The sequence below is a fragment of the Vanellus vanellus genome (assembly GCF_965231255.1).
Source record: "Vanellus vanellus genome assembly, chromosome: 7".
Lineage (NCBI taxonomy): Eukaryota > Metazoa > Chordata > Aves > Charadriiformes > Charadriidae > Vanellus > Vanellus vanellus.
In genome coordinates this window covers 9,365,719-9,386,894 of record NC_138912.1, presented here as the reverse complement: position 1 = coordinate 9,386,894, position 21,176 = coordinate 9,365,719, and the positions used below count along the sequence as shown (strand labels likewise).

General features: G+C 37.2%; 1 protein-coding gene across 1 annotated transcript in view; it reads left to right on the top strand.

Moving 5' to 3' along the window:
• The window catches only part of ATRNL1 (attractin like 1), a gene marked incomplete at both ends in the record, with an annotated part of 535,835 nt that overhangs the window by 197,213 nt on the left and 317,446 nt on the right, over positions 1-21,176 (top strand). Inside the window, one exon of the mRNA XM_082486299.1 lies at positions 9,582-9,634. Coding sequence (XP_082342425.1) covers positions 9,582-9,634 — 53 coding nt within the window. The remainder of the gene's footprint in view (positions 1-9,581; positions 9,635-21,176) is intronic.

Below are 21,176 nucleotides of genomic sequence, written 5' to 3'. Positions count from 1 at the left end.
AACAAGTATGCTAAGTAAATATTCTGGACGTACCTTCTGAATATCTAGTCAGAAACTCCTCAGTCATGTAGGAATATTAACAGTAATTTGAAACTATCATGCAACAGCTAGAGTTTTGGCTTCCTAAAAGTAAGAATAGTGCAGCTTACCAGTTGCACTATATATTATACTTAAACCTCTAAGATTTATGCTTCATGTTCATATCATAATGTCATTAACGCTGTAGAAGTTGTTGTTGCAGGTAGAGGAATTATTTAGGTAACATCACTATTTTCTAATGTTCTGTAGTGCTGTATAGCTGACAGCCTAGAGAAAAACACGACGTTCTGATTTATTCATACCTTTGCCTTCATTTTGTATTTAATATTCTTGAAGATTTACTGTATAAGCAGCATTTGGTCATGGCTGAGCTGCAATCTCCACTCCCAAATGGGTGATGCACTTTGTTTCTGAATCGTCATTTTTGTCTTGGCATAGTCAGAATTCATCATCTTTTTGAAAGTATTAATTGCCACATTGTGATAAATTTTTGATTTAAATGACAAGAACGTGATCAAAGTTACCTTACGTAATTCAAAGTGGAGAAAAAGTAGCTTGCCTGTCTTCATACTATCTTGTGGAAATTATAGTGTCTGTATGGCATCCTCAAACACATATTTGTTAAATTGCCTTTTCCTTGAATTGCCTCAAAATTAAACAAACCTTTATAGTCTTATATAAATACTAGTTTTGTTTTTTAAAAAAAGCACAAACACAACACAACAAAGAACAAACAAAAAAATCCAAAATCTTGAAAGGCTTGTAAGATGAATGCAAAGAAGATCAAATGAAAACAGATCAAAACTCTATAATACTATAGCATCGAACATTCTGCATAAAGACTGTAGTTGAGTATTTCTTTGCAATCATTTCCCTCAGTCCTTGACGACAAATTAAATTCAACAATAATAGAGCAGTTATATTAATAAACATTTTTTAAAAACAAGATGTAAGCTGTTTAATAGTTCAGCAGATTTGTAGAAAGTGTATTTATTAATATTGCATTTTTTACATTTCAATGATGACTAATAAGAATGCAATAAAACACTTGGGATTTAGTGTGTGTGTATATATATTTTAATCTGATCTAATTGCTGTGGACATTTACAACACTTTCACTCCAACTGTCAGGGCCTGTCAGAGTATTTAATGTTGCTGAATTGCTGTCTCCTGCTTTTTTTGAGGACTTGTTTCTAAATAACAAAAATATACAAACACATGCTTTTTTATGTCCTTTGTGTTTGTTTTTAGTAGGCTTTAATTTTGAAGTTACTGGCAGAAGAGTTCATACCTATGAACACGAATTTTTAAATGCAGTTAACAGTGCTATTTGAACAGTGAGATTTTGAAATATGAAGAAATTTAGTCATTTTACCAAAGACTTATACTTCTTGTTTTCATGATTATGTGAATATTCTTTCCATGAAATTTTAGTGAAAATAAAATCAGTGTTCCACTGAGGAGATCTTTGTATTTAAAAACAATTGCAAAAGAAACTGTTTACAAACAGCTTTTGCTTCGGGATGCAGATTCATGAATACTCTGTTGTTGATATTAACATGTAACGCATTTCATTAATATTTATCATTTAAAAGAATGAAACATATGTAAATTTTGTGAAGTGTTCGCTGATTTTTGCAAAGTAAAAATATAGGAGGCGCTGCATTTCAGTTGAAGCAGTAATAAGTATTCATAAACTGTGGATGATTATTTTACCATTGCTTCTATCTAATCCTTCTAGCTAAAATAAATGAAATAGTTGAGAAAACTACGCTATGATTTCCTGGAGATGTAGTTCAGTTTGTTGTAAACATAGCATCTTATTTTGAGCTGTCTAGGATATTTCCAACATTTACTTTCAAAGGGCTGGAGAAATGTCTGAAATACGTCAAAATACAAGAGAAGAAATGTACATGTTTCTCCTCCTCTGCTTTGAAAGAACAGTTTCTGATAGGTGGGAATTCTACTTTTCCAAGTTCACCCTTTAAAAAATACGAAAGTTCATGTGCAGCACTGCCAAAAACTTGGTCATTCGCAGAGAAAGGGGTGTCAGAGGTAAAGGGTAAGGCCACGGACATGAGATTTTCTGGTTCAGAGTAAACAGCATCAAATTGTTGACATGTCAAATCCATTTGGTCTCTGATTCATGAAGATTAACAAAGAAATTTATTTCGCTCAGATAGTTCCAAATTATAGCTATGGGTTACTTCATTCTTGTATGGAAGAAGAGATGAAAACATAACCTAGAGTTTATTAGAAAATCTTATTTTACCTCTTAACCACTTTCTCTTAATTATATAATTATGTGATGTTTGTCACCTGTTTGAAAGTTTATTTTCTCCTGTGTGTGATGTATTTAGTGATTTGAAATATCATTACTTCAAAGAGTGTATAAAAACTCTTTAACGTTATTTTTGATCTTGTGGGCAAGAGGGGTTTGCATAGCATGAGGGAAATCTGGAAATGAAAAATTTGCTTATGAAGCTAAGATGTTTTAGTTTTTCTTTCTGTGAGATCAGCCTAGATTTTTTTAATAAAAGAAAGTATTGCTGGGCTAGGCCTTTTTCATGAGTTATATGAAGAGGAGACAAATTAATTTGCAGAAAAAAAACATTGTCTCAGAACATCATTATATGCACTTACAAGAAGAAACAAATAAATCATTTCCCCACATTATTAAAAAGTCCTAACTGGAAACATAAATCTTTTACCCTTGTTAGGTTATCATTCTCTTTAGAGGTAGGCTGATAATTCTTTATATCTAAAGCAGAAAGGTTGCTCTTGACTGGAAAGATCTTGGCACTGAGAGAAGTGAAAGTGTCCAATTTTTGCATTAGAACCAAAGATGCTTTATTGTAGCTCAAAAAAAATTGAGAGAACTCTTCACATACTTCAGTATTAATGGAAAACATTGGGACAATATACTGCAACGTCAATACAGTCAAGAACCAGACCCTTAACGATAAGAGAGATATATTTGCATTTATAGATTATTAGTTTGTGTATCTCACTGCAGAAAAATAAAGATTATAGTAGCAGGATAAAAATACAATAATAGTTAGCAATTAAACAAACCTATTCTCCTAAAAATCACAAAGCACTCGGCTTTGCTGACAATACCTATTTTTCATTAAATATACCATCTGAGCTCAGTTATCGCCTCTGAATCTTAGCACTTCTGCGGAAGAATGATGCCGCTTCTGAATCTTTTAAACATGCTTGAACGCCCAATACGTGAGACAGGCTGGCGTAGCAGCTTTTTCGGGTTGTGAGGACACTCAAGTTCATTGCTGTTGACCGTGTCTATTCAGCTGTTGTCGAAGGTTAGATGATGTGGCTATTTGGCAGTTCTGTGTGAAACCTATTAAAACCAAGCGGGCCTAGTTAAGTCCTGGGCATTTTTCTTCTCTTGCATCCACGTACGAGTGTGAATTGGGATTCCAGGTATCTGTCAGTCTCTGTTCTGGGCCAGTTGATAACCCAAGAACAGCTGAGGTTGGTGCTTTCATCCACGAGTCACCACTCTTGAGCTGAAAATCTGCAGTTTCTATGGCATCACTTCCAAAATGTTATGAATTACAGCCAATTACAGTTGCTGATTATAGTTAAGCATATAGCTCTGCTAATTTTCTCATTGCTGGAAAGGTACTTTTAGAATAGGAAGTCTTGCATGACTTCCAAGAAGGGGTACCCAACAAGCAGGGTAAATACCTGTGGCTGAATCTGTGCTGAGCTCCGTGTTACTACGTTGTTATTACTAAAGGTTTCTTAGCTGTCGCATAAGTATCTGCAAAAGCTGCAGTCACAGCACCTGGGCATATATTTAATGCTGAGGATGTAGGAATATATAGTAGTATGTAGTAATGCCTCATAGTCCACTTATGATGCCATAAGCGTAACCATGTGACTAGAGGTCTTTAGTTTTGGTCTTTGGTTGAACTGTGATTACGAGGTGTCCCAAGTAACCAAATTACGTTATGTTAAAAAGTATTGCACTATTCAAAAACCCCATAGCATCATACCACTGTGGTACTAGGAAGGTAGAATGAAAACAGGAGCCTGTTGTGCCAGATCAGGAACTGGGGCGAGGAGATCAGAAGCAGCAATTGGTGATGGAGGACAGCGGGAGTAAGACCACTGGCTAGATAGGGGACAGCATAAGAAGTAAAGGCTAGAACAGGCTTGAGCAGAAGTTGAACAGTAGAGCTAGAAGGTGTTCTTACTCATCGAAAAGCTGGGGCAAGCCACTAGTCAGAGTCCAGAAATAGTCTGCTAAGTCCATTAGTCTTTATTTACCAGGAGCCCCTTATAGAAGCAACGCTGAGAACCTAGGCAAAATCTCAGACCTGTCTATGACCAGCTGCAGATTAGAAAGACGGTGGCTCTTCTCCAGATTCTGTAGAAGCAGCCTGTGTTAATCTGCAAGGACAAGATATGAGGTAAGGGTCAGAAATATCTACTCAGTATAGCTGACAAGCCTGCGCCCAGGCCAGAACGGGATAGAACTCCCTCAGCAGGGAATCAGTTAAATAGAAGAATATTCTCTTTTTGAGTGGTCTGATGCATTTTTGTCTTCCCTGAGAGTTTGGCATTAGAAACAAACTCAGCTAGAGGAAAGACCAGTCATCCTTAGGTTACACTTCCCCTTTTCCTCTTTTTTTTTTGTTCCACTTTTAATTGAAAGCAAAGGTTTACCAGCTAGTGGCGGCAGCAGAACTGCAGAAAATCCTACGTTTCACCATCAAAGATTAGATGGACTGTTATAATAAGCTTTCCACAAGATCAAATCGCTGGTCTGTAGATCTAGGTTGGTGTTATGTTCTGACAGCTTTCTCTAGGTGAGAAGCTTGAAAGTATACCCTTGCTTAAAGGAGATACCAGTAAGCACAATAAAATTATATATATATATTGCTCTCCTGCCAGTTCCTTAGCTTTCTTAAGGTTGGAAGATGTAGATACAGTGCACAAGATCATACACATTGCTAAGCTTCAACAGGGGGTCATTTGTAAACACTGTCTTACAAAAAGCCTTTAATTCATTAACCCCTGCCACCCCAATCTGTGAATATTCATGTAAACATATACTCTTGAAGGCATTTATGGTATTTAAAGAGAAAACCAGGAATTATCTTTCACTTAGTCATAAACATGAAAAAAAAAATTTGGGTGTTTTTAATGCATTTGTAACTTTGAACTCCCAGGAAATCTGGGGAGAAAAAAGTAAAGTAAAAGAAAATGGTTCCGTTTGGAAAGGATAATTGAGGGAGAAGAACTGCTAATAGCAGGCCATCAGAAGGGCAGTGAGCTTGATGAATTGAATGCTTTTGTATTGGAACAAACCATAGAACTTGTACGTAACCTGGTAGGAGTCTTCCTCCATTTGTCCTCGTAAATGGGAGCTGTGTCTCTGGACGCATGCCAGAGTGGAACTGCTCATTCATTATTACCACTTAAAGCAAATGGTCATAGCCCTATGGCGCATAAAATAATGAGCGTGGCTCCCATTTCATAGATAAGAGGCATACATTAGGCTTCACGTATGGTCAAATGTGCGCTGGCTTTTGGAAAAGGTACAAAAATTACTCCAATGAGTAAAGCTCGTAACGAAATAATTTAGCGAATAGGAAAATTTGTAATTGGAACCATCATTAGTGACTAATGCTGAGCAATATATACGCTTAATGCAACAGGACAGGATTAAAAGACAAAACTAAATTAATTCAGAACCTAGGATACATACTAATGTGAATAATTTTAGGTGTATTCCTAATCCTAGTAGTTTCGTCTTTTCACTCTGCTGAAAACTAAGTGTGTAAATAGCATCTTTCATTTGAACTAAAGCAGGCATCTCTACCTAGTAAGAACTCCACCTCATGCTATTCCTAATATGCATTATGAAAGCGTTCTGCACCAGGGGACAGAGGGGGAAGTGTAAGCGAGGCAGTGCAGGGTTCTCTCCGAGATGCTCAGTGAGGCCTGGCAACAAACGGCATCATAAACTGGCTGTTTTAATCAGATAGAATAAAAAGAGGAACAGAGATAGCGGGGAAGCGTTGTGCCCCTTCAGTTGCTGTGAGCCCCGTGTGCCCACAGCACTGCATGGACCCAGCCTGGGTTTGCTGTCGGTGTGCTGCACCGATCCCGTCTGTGGAGAGGTACCATGGTGCCCATGTCTCGTGTAGAAACAACACTATGTATCTCCTCCTGACAAGCTGGGACGTTCCCGTTGATAACGCCGCCCAGCACCGTCCCTTGCAGCGGCTACTCGTGCTCACGGATGGGCTTCTCGAGCCCGATGAACAAGGGCCGGTAGATGCCTTGCCCAAGATCACTAGCTCCTTGAGTACGATGCGAGGCTCCCAATACAAAAAGCATAATATGCATGGTAATATAGCAAAGGACTTTGCTGTGGTGTAATTCACTGTTCTTTTTTTATTACGCATGTTTTATCATTTCATCATGCATTATGCTGGAACAACTGAAACGGCTGGCTGTAAAACTGCACTGCCGTTTTCTCTTCAAGATTCTTGAAGGTCACTTCTATAATTGTCAGTGAATAAGTAATTATTTGGATTTGAACGAATACTTATGAATACTTGTATATTGCAAAATATTCCATACTAGTAATTTTTATATTAACCATTCTTTTGTGTGTTCTTTTAAGTAGTGAAACCTGTGATGTATTAGATGGATTTTATAGATATTTTTATTTTATGTATTCGTATGTTTTTTCTGTAATATAAACACAAGTATAAACACCAGAAAAGGTACAGGTGATGCTGGAAATCCCTGAGTTCAGGTAGTTATTGATCCACAGGAGATGGTTTCATCTGATTAGAAAGGTAGCAGAATGGAGAAGGAAATGGAGAAGGAAAGCTGTATGGAAACAGCTCGCTTTTCTCATAAAGATTTTCAAGATTTAAAAAAAGAAAAAATAAAAAAGCCCTGTTTTGTGTCAGGAGCAAACTAAGCTGCTTTTTGACCCTGGGTGAAATCACCACAGGTGAGTGCTGTGGCTGGCAAGAGTTCACAGCCGAATTTGTTTAGTTTCCCCTGATGGAAGGTTGTACAGCTTATTGTTACTGGTGGTCGGACGTTGCTCTTCCACGTTATACATAAATCAGTGCCGTTATCAGTGAGGAGCAGAGTAAGTTTCTTGCCTTCTTCCTCAGACTCTGGATACACAGTCATCTATATAAAATACTTTTTTGTGTTTGGGTATAAAACCCCCAGTATATTCGGAATACTGCCTGTATTTATTGTTCTACTTTGCCTTTGAAACAATTCCAAAGGAAAAAAAAAATCCTTTTACAATAATCTCTGTCATATTATTGTAATTTGTGACATGGTGTACTGTCTTGTTTGTGATAATCTTGCATACAGGAGAAAAAAAGGAAGCCCTTTTCAACTCTTCGTTCAAAAATGACCCTTTTCCCTTAGTGCTTGCTCTTTCAAAATTGCCAACTTAAAGACACTTTCAGACACGAGTCTGTTTTTACAAGGCTAATCTGTTTAAGTAGTGAGCTGTTGTTTTGAAGACTTTAGTGTTTTGTGATGTTTAGCAAAAAGCACGTCAGGCAGACCGATACTGTTGCTTGAAAATATTTTCTTCTTTCCGTACACATTCAAGAGAGGTATTTCAGCATCAATCCCTCTCTTCTAAATTCTGTGGAAAGGACTGTAAGGTCAGCGTGTTGGTATGGAGAAGACGACAGATTACATGCTGCAGTTAGAGCTGAAGCATATGTTTTTTTTTTGTTTCTTGGTGTTTAAGTAAAATTTTTTTTATATAAAAAAATATATATTTGACCCTTGCAAAGAGTTCTCATGCGGACATGAGACTAGGAGCGGGCAAGTTCAGAACATCTTTTTTTCTGCTTCCATTTTAGTGCTACTGATTATTTTCTTTATGTTATTGTAACAAAGGGTCAAGGAGATTATCTGCCTTTTTTTTTTTAATAAAAAGCAGCATGTTAAGAATCACCAGTTGGAAACTATTGAAGAGGAAAACAGAAATACAAACTTTATTGTACAGCCTGCAACTTGTTAAATGGTATGACATCCAAGTTAGAAAGTTTTTTAATATTACTCAGAAATAAAATACCACACAAAAAAAAATCTCCTTGCAATTTAAGTTTCTTAGAAGAAATGAAAAGGTAGTCCAAGCTATTAAATGGTCCAGATTTCCTCTGGGAAAATATTTATATGGAATTTAATAGGCAGCGCTAAGCTTTCTCTTTGTTTTATAAATCATTCTGTGTATTTAATAGAAAATTATAATCTTGCTGGAGACTTCTGTGGAATAGCCAAGAAAACCAAAAGCGGGATAATAATTTTCTATTAAGGTACTTGGCATTTTGAGAGAAATGTTATATAACTCAATTTGATCACTGTGAAATTCTGTAGGATATTTCACGTCTCTGAAAATAACTGTATATCTTACCAATAAGAAAGATACTTCTCCAGCTCTTATCATGTACATGTCTTGTCAGCAGCATCAGTGCATTGTGTTCAGTCTAAATTTCACCTCGTGCCTTAGGTGGTCAACGAAGAGAAGCAATCGCCTCTGACGTTCAGAGAAGCTATGTAGCTGAAACACCGCCGCGCTTATAGTTCTACACATATGGCTAAACTTTCTGGCCCCAGAGCCAGTTGCCATGGTCTAGTTCCAGCTACATAGCTTAGGACTCAACTTTCTAGAGCAGACAGCATAGCTTTGGATCACCTCTAGGTCCTCTGTGGTGCTGTGAAAATGTAATCATTATTTTATGCTTAGGGGTATTTGCGGGTTTTCGTTCTTTTGGGTTTTGTGTTTGTTTGTTGTTTTGGTTGGGTTTTTTTTTGTTTGTTTGTTTTTTTATTTATTTTTGGAGGATTTTATTTTCTTTTTTTTTCATTTAAAGAGTTGGGAATAATATGAAGGATGCACTGCAACCCACCAGAGTGGTGTTTGTGCGGTTGGAAATGGAGAGCGCATGTTCCATCCCTGAAGGGATGGCACGAAGAGGGGTGGAAGGTGTCTGAAGGTGCAAAGCCTGGTCTCGTAGTGTTTCAGGACTGTGTGTGTTAGAGGGAGACATGTTTGGGAGCAGTTTCTGTGCTCAGTGATCCCCCTGATGGATGCTCAGCTTTTGTCTTGGAGAGGGCCAGATCAAAACCAGCTGAGGGGGTAAGCTATCACTGAAGAGGCATGGATAAGTAGACATCCAGTGCTCAGCCGCCCTGCCTGGCTCTCTTTTGTTCATTAGTGGAGACGTACCACCTGTGTAAGTCCTACAAAAAGGCACCGACTTTAGGCACATGACTGAAGGGCCTATTCAAGAGCCTGGTCACTCCGGCTTGCTTTTATAAGGAGAGAGATGTACCTCGGGAAAGTAGCACACCCTAATTAAGAACTATATCAAATACTTTATATTTTCATGTGTTTGTGCTGCTAGTAATGAAACTCATGCTATTTGGAATAAATATTCTAGCTGCATTTTTATTAAAACTGTACTGTGTGTAATGGGAATGTTTGGTTTTGTCTTTTTTTCCCTCTGCAGCTGTGACTCTGAGAATAGGTATCTTGGAAATCCACTTAGGGGAACGTGCTACTGTGAGTACTTATATTTTTAATGTTCAGTAATTAAATGCTGTTTACATATTATGTGATGATTTCATTTTCTTGGAAAAACAAAATATTTTTCTTAAGATTTTCTGAAGTTGGGGCACGTTGATATTTGAACCGAAAAATTAAATGCCCCACTGGGCTTCTCTGTTACTTTTGTCCACAAGAATCAAGGTCTACTAAAAGTTGATTCTTTACACCTGGGTTAGAGGGACTGCCCAAGCCAGTGGCTTATTCTCTGTATCTCAACATATGTGAATGAAAGGAATAAGTAATTGTGTCATTGTTTAAAAGACAGAATTTGTGGTGGGGAAATACAAATAGTCTAAGCAGCAGTATTTCCTGGAGACATTCTGAATGGGTTAACCAGTCTGCCTCCCAGGGACATCATATGCAGCTGCTCTCCAGAGTATCGTAAAATGATACTGTGTGTTGTCTCCATGTTCTTATTATTGTGGAAAAGGTGCCTCTGGCAAATTTGGTTTCAAGCGTTATATTTCTGATAGTCGTAGTGAAAGACATGAAGGCATGAGAATGCTTATTACCCATGTGCAGAAATCCCTTGGCGAGCTATGCCAATTTTGCTGTGCCAATATTGATGTTAAAGAGTCATTTTAATCATCATAAAAACATATGGGATGTTGGAGAACACTCTTGCTTTTTGTGATGTTTGCACATACCTGCTCAATGTCAGACAATTGGATCCATTTGTCTATTATTTCCTAACATTACGCCTACCTCAAACCACATAAAGAGATATCTCTGAATATATTTATAGCATCCATTCTGATCTATGGCCTTGTTTTTTAGCATTTCATTTCAGAATGTATACAAAAGCTTTGTTTTAGCATCTCTTTAAGGCATCATTTACCTAATAAACAAATGCTCCTTTTCTTTACTAATTTTTCTTTTCTACCTCAAATGATTTGCATCTGCAAGGTATGTTTTACAGAACAAAATTGGCACATACTGTATTACAGATGCTGACATCTAGGCCTAAAAAACACTTATTCCTCTTGCCAGGTATTAAAGAAATTTGGTGTGTGGTTTTTGGTTGTTCAAATGTAATACTTTAAACTGGAAGATAATTTTTAAATATTGTACCTTGAAGATGCAGTTAACATTGTTGACAGTTTACATAAAATAGACCAATTTGAAAATGCTCCTTAAAACTGTGATCTAAAGGTACTGTTGATCAAATAAATTGAACTTCTTTTGTTGTTTGTCGCATAAGAAATGTTTCTTATTTCAAAACAGAAATTTCAGTATTTAGAAGAGTGAATTTTTGTATCTATGAATTTTATAAATTTTGTAGATTTGGGGTTAGAGAATGAGTTCGTGAGAAATTAATACTATGAAGAGAGTGCTGTATAGACTACGTTGGATATGTGTATCAACATTTGTGTTGTCCTTTAAAAAGAAACGTTATTAAATATAAGAGATGGAAAAGAAATGACAGTAATGAGATTTGTAGACCGCAGGCACCTCCATGAAAAACCTTATTTTTTTGCTATCAAGTTGCAGGTTGGTTCTATAAATCATGTTGGAGACAAATTGTGCTATATTCAAGATACCCTTTCACCTTTAACTCGCTACTATTATTTGTCTTCTGTCAGATTTCAAAATATTTTAAAGATCTTGTTATTCTGGAATGATAAATCTTCTTTTAATACTTTCAGTCATTTAAAATATGGTATATAAATGATTTTCAGACTTATTTTATCTGGAGGTAATAAGGAGCCCATGCTAATTTAAAGTAATGGAATTCTTTATTTCTTGCATTTAGTGGCTGATGCATCATAATAGGAAATAATTTGAGGATAACTGACTGACCTAAGATTTCAATGACAATTGCTTATCAGCACAGTTCATTACCTGCTAAATCATGTAGTAAAATACATGTATGTCATAGAGATGCTCTGATTTCTTATTTTTATAAGTATTTTAAAATATGGCTTTACCGTGGACTATAATTTGTGTAAGAAAATGTTTTGATTTTCTACCAGAAAGGCATTTGGATGGTATTTTTCTGTGCTTATTTCACTACTCTGTAAGAAACTTTCTCTTTAGACACTTATATTGCTGTTTTGCTTCTCCTTGAAGTGAAGAATATTCTTATTTTTTACAGCACAGGAGTAGTTATTGCTCAGGAGGGAGGAAAATACTGAGGAAAAACAAATAGTGTATACTTATGAGCATCATAAGTTTATGAGAAATAAAAATTCTAGGCATATTTGTTTCTACCACTTAGAATCAAAATCAGTGAATGGTAGCTAAATAGGAATACAACTAGTAATTTGCTGTATGGTTGGGATCTTCTTCAGGAAAGTTTTAGTCACATGCCTCCATTTAGCCATCTTCAAAATGACCAGTTTTAAGTGTTCAAATTTTATCTTGTTTTTTTTTTTTTTTTTTTTTTTTTTTTTCACTTGCACAAATACTATCCTAAATTGGAATGCTTTTCTAAGCCACCACCATAGAATTCAGTCCTGAGTGCATGGCTAACTTGTGTATGACCTCAGTTTCTCTTTAACAGCAGGATGTGGATTGAGAACGCTTGTTCCCTTAGAGGAACTTGCTGCAACTTGTGATATTGTGAACCCCCACTGCCCTATAGAAGTTCAGCTGTTTCCAACTCTTTCAGCCCTCTGCCCAGCTTCCCTAGTGCTTGCCTAGTCCTCTCCTCCCTCTTGTCTGTCATTGCCATCCTCAAGCCTAGGAAGCGGAAACAGGTTGGTGTTGGTGTAGGTACTGGTATTAACACCAATAGACTGTTTAAGACAGTAAGTAAACTCTAAACTTCGCAGAGTTTAGCCAGTGTCGTAGCACAGATTGCTCTAGTTTCTTCCTTATGTATTTCCTTTAGTAGTGATGTAGGAGTGTAAGCGGAATATTAACGCTGTACGTGGATTGCGTTGTGATCGGAGAAGTGATCTGAGCACAAATGAAAACACAGGAAAATTACAGCTAGGGCTAGCGTGATAAAAAATAATGGGATTTATATAGGAAGTAACGGGCTGAAACGTTGCAGTGACTTAATCTAAGGACAGATACTGTGCCAAAAGGATAAACGCAGGTAGCAGCAAAGCCATCAAATCCTAGAGATAACAGGAGCTGTTTGTTAAACATCAGATTTCATTTTAATATGGCATTTCAAAACATGGCAGTGCTGGACATGAGTAGTTTTTGTGCTTTACACTATCAAAACTTAATAAAAGTGGAGTAGGAAATGCGCGATAGACAGGGCATGCAATAGTGCATTATCCAGATTGCGTGAAAATTGTCGCCCATTTCTTCTATTAAAATTATTTTCATTTCATTCTTTATGACTTCACTGTATGATTGAAAAAACACAACAGAGAGAACAAACTTCTCTGAGAGTAAGAGAATGAGGACAAGCCTCACAAATATAAAAATCAGAAAAATATTGAATGCGTAAGAATGCATGAACAGCTGCATGATGGTCTGTCTATTCTAGTACCCTGTTGTCAGTAGTGGCTGAATATGAGCGCCAGGGGAAGAGTATAGCAAATGGACAAACATATAGTCATACTTCTCTCTTTACAACCAACAATTTGCAGCTCAGGAACTTCGTGAGAGGAAGGAGTTCTTGAGCCAAAATTGTTCAAAGTGCTGTTGTTTAGGAACATCGGGGGAAATCTTATCAAAGGTTTCTTATACATAATAATAAGAAGAATAAGAATACAAAAGAAAGCTTCACGAATTTAAAAGCCACAGTTTTCTTTGTCTTGTCGGCTGATTACAAGTCTGCTTCTGGATTGTGTCTCTGTTCTGGTAGAGAGGCTGCGTATCCCGAGGTCTTTCTGTTAGAAGCCAATCTTTCTGTGAATGATCGGAAGCTGATTCAATCCCTATAAATGAATTCTGAGTGGAGGCCAGAGATGGTTGTGGAGCTGACTTATGCATGCACACAAACCATAAATATAACATTTTGTCATGACGCATTCGTATTTGTTGTTGGTTTTGTTCTTTGGTATCTCAGGCAGCGTGATGTATAACAGTGACACCTAGATAGCGAAGTATGCATCCAAATTGCAGGATTAGGTCTTTGCACATCAGCGTTAGAAATACATTGCTGTTGGAATCAGTGCTCCTGGGTGCAAAGAAACACGCAGCAAAACCAGATGGTTTTAGACTGATTGGGAGGAATCACTGGGACAAATGCCATTTCTGTGATTTTTGACCTGGGTTATGTACAGACACAAAGCTTTAAATCATAAATGGATAAATAGTTAAACCAGTGTTCTAGAGAAAATGAGAGTTTAAATTTACAATTCATGATATGTTACGATGCAGAGGGTGAGTTATAGGCTTGCTAACAATCCCTTGGTTTGAAAGGGTGTGATAACGCTCCTTCATAAACCTTTTTTAGATATCCATATTTCTAAGGTCAAAAATTTTCCAAAATGCCTGTTTTATGTGCATTCATTGTAGTGTCATGGTTCCAATGCTACATTTCAAATAAGAAGTACAACTGATAGATTCTGATATGTGCAGAAGCATAAAAGCTTACAACAAATCAGTATTGTGAGTGTAAATTGTATTTTTTGCCTACATAGTTGTTAGAATTTCCACGAGTTGAGCACTCAAGAGTTGCCTATTCCACCAAGAGAATTCCTAGCCGAGACCAATCTGGTGGCCAGCTAAGAAAATGTAATTGGAAAAATGTACGTGGGTTGACATACCTTAGTTTCTTCTTCCCTTTCACTCATTAAAAAAAAAAATTTAGAAGCATTTTTTATTATTTCTGGGTTCTACCACCAACAGTGAAGAGAGATAACAAGTAGCTTCTCCATTTGGGTCCACAGATTGATTGCTGTTTTAAAATAGGCAGCAGTAGCGGGTCACAGTGTGGCACACATTAGAGTATGAAACTTTCATACGTTCGAGAAGATTTTCTCAGCAATGCACAGCAAGAATGCAGTTACAAGTCAATAAAATTGCAATAAATTAGCAATTTTGATTAAGCTGGTGCTTATCTTTGGTCTGGACATACAGTTTTGTGGGTCCTTGGCTGTCTGTAAACTCAGAGAAAAAGCAGTGGAAGTTTCCCTTTTGCATTCAGAAGTGCGTTATGTGTCCAGGGTAACACTATAGAGGTTATTGTGCTGCAGAGCAGGCCCACTTTTAAATTTGTTAGAGACTGGAACATGGCCTTTGAGAAGGATTAGAGAATCCAGGAATGAATAGAGGTCAGGAGGGATGGGTTACTTACCAAGAGAATTAAAATGGGTGGGGCCAAATGATTCATGTGTTTTTGTGGAATTAAAACCTATTTATTGATCATTTATTCCACATTTCCACAAGAGTATACGCCTCAGATGGAGATATTTGTTGGATTTACAGCCTTTAAAAAAGAGGAAGCACCATCCCGCCTGGTGTTTCCTTATTATTTGAATGTATCTTTTTTTTTTCTTCTTTGTTTCTGGGCTTATTCATAGTCAAAATTCTGATATAAGCCCATTTTCAGTAACAGTTATTATATTACAAATGTTATAATTTCATAAAAAGGGGAATTAAAACTGTGGAAAGAAATCTCTCTAAATAGCATGCCAAACTTTCTCTTGTGGTCTAGCTGCCTTGCAAGAGTCTGGCAAAACGAAGGGGCAGAAACATAGGTCATCACCTTCACAGAAGACTGGATATAAGTAGACATAAGCAACCTCTGTGAAAGGAACTGTTCTAGGGGCCAATGGGTGCTGGATTGGGAATGACAAGTGATAGGACAAGAGGAAACGGGTTCAAGTTATGTCAGGGCAGGTTTAGATTGGATATTAGGAAGCATTTTTTCACTGAAAGGGTTATTAAACATTGGAATAGGCTGCCCAGAGAGGTGGTGGATTCACCATCCCTGGAGGTGTTTAAGAAAAGGGTAGATGAGGTGCTTAGGGACATGGTTTAGAAGTGGTGGTGTTTTTATCAGGGTAGGTTAACGGTTGGACTTGATGATCTTAAAGGTCCCTTCCAACCTCACTAATTCTATGATTCTATGAGATTTGGCTGTGGTTGCTCTCAGTTTGTGAGTGGCACACTGGGATCTGCCATAAATCACTTCGCGTGCTGCTCCGGCCCTGCTGCTTGGAAATCCGTTTTTGTGAATGGGATCTGTTTGCGCTTTCTTTTCCCCATCATTCCCCAGCTTTTGTCTTCCATGCAAGGTGCCACTACTGAAGAGCTGTTGCCCCCGGATCCCAAGTAGGCAATCTCAGCAGCATTTAGCGCGGAGCCCGTTCCGAGGTGTGCCTGTCTTCAGTGCCGGGGGTACCGCACTGCGGCGGCACTCCCCACCGAACAAGAGACTGGGTATAGAGCTGCACTGGGCCGAAGACGTGTTGGCTTCCCTAATATTCCTCACGCTATACTGACATGATATCTTTTTTAATGTCTTTTCTTTTTCATAAAATAAATTACAGGTTTTTCCTTTTACAATCGCTGTGAGATTTTCGGATCTCTTGGCAGAAGAGCACGGATGTAAGAGGGAGTCGCACGCGAGTCAAGAAATGCAAATGTTGTCTAATAGCTGTTGAAACATGTAATGCGACCTGACAGCAAGAAGATACAGCGTGATTTTTTTAAGCACTCTGAGCGTGTGTAGGCAAACATGCATGTATATGCATTCAGGGACTTAGAGCATGACATCTTTTATTAAAAAAAATATTAAAACATAATTATGAAATAATTTGTGTACTAGAGGTAGCCATAAAGCACTAGGTGGCAGGCTTGCTATGCCTAGAGAAAAATTAAACTCAAGAACATTCCAAGGAGAGTATTTTAGAAGATAAATAGCAAGTAGCACTTTTAATAAAACTGTTAGCAGAGATTTTCCAGATATTTAAAAATTATGTTGAAACTTAAAGGGCATAAACAGTAAATTTTAGTTATTGAAAAGGTGTTTGTTTTAGTTGAGTTGTGAGATGTATACCTGCAGTTAGATGCTTCGCTGCTGATTTGTAGAATTCGTGTTTCCTTTTGGGGCAGCATTAATTTAAACTAAATACATATTGTAATTGTAAAACTGTCACGCTTGACTTAAAATAATGAGTTTCACCAATTGTGTCTAACACTGATTGACTTTGATACAGACTGAAACAATTTTTATTATTTATAAATACAGTAACAATAATGACTCATAATCTTTGGAATATATGGGCTTATACAAATAAATTCTATTTAAAAAGAAATCTTAGTGTTTAAAAGGTCCGGTGGAACAGATTATAGTTTAAATTGGACAATTCAAGGATGGTTTGAGAAAAGATTAGCCTCAACAAACCTGCCACCTCAGAACTTATAAAGAGCAACAGACAAACGGAGTCTTTGCCCTGAGCTAAAATAACCACACAAACCACCACCTTCCGGAGAATTAAAACAATAACCGCACCAAGAATCTGAAGCTCCTAATAAAGTGTTACGATCTCACCCCAGGCTCTGCGTACTCGTTTGCCAAATGCTAGGTTGGCTTGCAGCTTTTTTGGGTAGGCTAAAGAAACAATTTTGCTGCCAGTCATTTTCAGACTTTACTGCGAATTGGAGAATCTTTCCATGCACTTTTTTTTTTTTTAAAAATATTGGGGATTTTCTTTGTTTATAAAAAACACACTTTATTTTGAAATGAGAATTATTTGCTTTCAATGATAGCTTTTGCTGATGTATCAGTGAATTTACTGACTGGCATGCCCTTACAGATACTTTTTAGTAACTTTTGCCAAAGTAGACAAAGTCATTTTAGAGACTTTTCATTTAGATATACTACCCTAAGTTAAAAGAAGGTGGTCACTACCCTGGACAAACTAGCTTTCTGACTGCTAAGGAGAAGAAAATAACAGATAAACATTCATTGTAATGTATGCAAATACAAGTCTGAATTAGAGGCCTTGATCACCTGACAGACTGTTCCACAAGTCCCAGAATTATTTTTTATATTAATCCTGCAAACGTAATATGTAGTATTACAGTAAAATACCTATCAGTATAAAATTTAAACCAGTATAAATTGTGATTATTTATAGGACTATACATTTTGGAAAGCTTGATGAGGCAAGAGTGAGAGAGACTCGATGGCTTGGAGAACTCGTTCAAAAGAACCGCTTTGCTTTGTGGGGGACTCCATCCCATGTGTGGAGCAGTTTTTTAAATAAGAAGGAAACTGATGCAACTATCTATGTATATACAGTATTTTATTTTGTCCGTATATCGACCTGGGGGTTATAGGAATGAATACTCGTTGGATCCTTGTGCTGCATATACAATGTGCTGTGTATGTGTTCGTTTCCCTACCATGTCCACAAGGACAGGAGCTGCCACTCCTCAAACACCTGGGAGGCCTTAGAGCTCCCCAAGACTGGAGTTGCAAGAAGCAAACGGAATAGGAAAGGATCCTTCAGTGTCCCTTTACTTTACCTTCTGACAGTGAAGGGAAAGCCTTAGAGGTGGTTTTACAGTTGCATTGCTTCCCGTGCCAACTTCCCAGGGAAAAGAGAGAATTCTTGATCAGTGGGACTTCAAGGGAAGATCTGTAGTGAAATCTTGAACCAATTGAAATAGAAAGAAAACCCACCCTCACTTCAATAAGTAAGTGGCTTTTGGTTTGTGGGAGAATTTGTGTCGATTCCTTTGGCTGGGAGTTCTTGGACAAACTAGCCTGTTATTCCGTGTCAGCTGGGGTACTTTTGTCCACTGGCAAATACGAAGCGCTTGAGGATAGTTTAGCCTCTTCCATTATCACAGGCTGAACACCTAATGCAGCTGTCTAGTTATCGTACGGTACGGTACGCTACCCAGGTGCCTTGGGCCCTGACCCACCTCCTCTTAGCACACGTTTGTAAAAATTGAGAGAGCAGTCAGTAATGTTTCCATGTTTAGAATTAGTGTTTGTGAAGCCCTTGCAGAGTATTTGAGAGAGGGCATCCACGGGATCGTTTAAATAAATTGAGGGTCATTTCTGTCTCAAGATGACGACAAAACCTTGGACTATATAAACTTCAAGAAATCTTACATTAGGTTAAATGTGGACATTTTCAAGTTCAACTTTCTGACTGGCTAACTCAGCTCAATTTCAGTATATTTTAAAGTAGCCCATGAGTCCTTGATATTAATTTATTGTCACCTTTTTTTTTTTTTTTAGCTTGAATTGTGGATATTGTTTTAAAATAATGTTCCAGAAATATAACCCATTGACGACAGCAAAGTGTAATTTTCCTATCACTTGATATAAAGGGTAACGCTGACATGAAATGGAAGAGCAAACTGTGTGAGATCAAAAAGCAGCAGTATACATTAGCAAAATAGATACAACAGCAAACAAGACATTCAGGGAAAGTTGAAAAATGTATCTGTCAAAAAATACGAAGATACGCTGGTAGAGAAGTAATATATATATATATTTGATTTGTCTTTTTATGTTGTGGGTAAATAAATATGCTTTACTGTGTTACCCCCTTAAGGAAATACTATGGTCATCAGAATAATTTTGGAAAAATGACAAGCTATGCAAAATGTGGGCAGAAAAATCTTAAAAGGGCAAAAATCTCACGTTCTTCTTGTCAATGGACTGAGAATTTTAGAATTCTACTTTTGTTGAGTAGGAATAGGTACCACTTCTGTACGGGTTTGAAAGATTGTAAAGTGTTAGAGCCTCTCATGGCACTGGGAATGGCTAATGAAAGAGAAGATGAAGAGGGGTCATTATTAGAATAAACTTTAGACTGAATGGTGGAAAGAGAAAAATGAAATTAATCTAGGGAAGACAATGTACAACTACAACATGCGCATAGGTCATTTCACGTGCATTGGCAAGGGTTGCCTGCCACAATATATGCTCTATGGGGGTCAGGTATAGATGATATGAAAAATCAGTGGTTTTCAACTACCGAGAACAAACAGACTGTCAGTATTCACTACGGTTTGCTGTTCCTTTTTTACATGATAATTCAGTTCCTATAAAGGCTGTGTCAAAAAGTTTGTGCCTCAAAAAGTAGTGGTGTCTATCAATTGTTCCGTATTAAGCTAATCATCGAAACAATAAAAGAGGAAGAGGCTTGTGTATTTCAGTTAGCAGTACTTTCTTTCCACAGCCAAAAAAAGTCATGAATTAATGAAAGCACAGCTGTATCTAGTTCCTGGTTTATAGAAAAAATAGTGCTAGGAAAAGAGAATATTTCTTTTAATGTCTGGCAGTTGTTTGAGGTGGAAATCGGGTCTTCCAAGTCACTTTCAGAAAGGAGTCAGTGAGCCCTGCTGCGGTGGCCAATGTTCCCTCTCTCAGGCGAAGAATAAATCTCCTCTGAAAAGTGGGTGACTGCACTGGGGCTGAGAAAAACAGCCTTTTAGGCTCCATTTTTCCTTCCTCTGTTATTTCCATTTGCTTGGTTTAAACAAACATTTTATTATTTTATGTGCTTATCTGCCAGCCCTACAAGCTACATTTGTAGGGAGTGGGGCAAAGAATCTGGTTTGGTGTTTCTCCTCGCGTTTGTCATGCTGTACTTTACTAAGGGTTGAATTATTTCCTCCTATCTGTTTTAAAGGCTGCATAGGCAGGATTAGACAATATTAGAGCTATGTAATCTCATTTGTAAATGTTTGGAATTTTAATATAACATCACTGGGTTTTTTTGTTGGCACACAGTTCTTAGTGTGAGCAAAAAGCAGTGAAAACTTTTAAAGTAAAATCTGTCGATTTAAATAATAATATGCCTGATGGCCTTTTAAATGAAAAGGTGCCTGTGTGACATCTTCTTTTCAAAGTGGTAATGCAAAAGTGTTCTGCTGCCTGTTGTATACAACTACAGTAAGTTAACATATCATATTTTTTATGATACAAATACCTCTTGCGATTCATGCAATTAAAATAGAGGAGACTGCACAGTGAGGTATCTGACATGCGTCGTTTCCATCCAGTATGGAGCGCAGTTTTGCTGAAAGTGTTCTGGATTTATATGCTATAAGAGATTTTACTTCTCAGAACTAACATGTTAAAATTGTTTGAGAAACGGCAAAGAATATCAGCAAAGTTGAAACATCTCAACTTCAATTTACATTGTGTGTTTCATACAAATCACGTGGAGTTAAGCAACATGGGGGAAGATCTGACATTTGGACTGTGGATTTAAGGTTTCTTAAGCAAAGTTCAACTAAATAATGAGAAAACGGATGGAAGAGAATTTTGAAAATGTTGAGATATTACAGGAGCACCTACTTGTCTGGGTATATTTATAGCCAATTTATGAAGTGCATGTTGCGTCTCCTTGTAAGGCCTGATCAACCCGAGGTTGCCTCTTTAATTGCTGAGGTCTGTGTTGAATTATTTGAGAACCAGGTAAAAAAGTCTGCTAATAATCCACATAGAAGTCATTGCGTGACTAGCTTCTGAATATTCTGAATTTATGTGAAAACTTGACCGTATACATGTATAAAAGGATAAAAAAATTTAAAAATAGTATTTATACTTTTACCATATCCATGTTATGGATTTTAACCAATTTTAGAAATAAACATCAGTTTCTTTATTTTA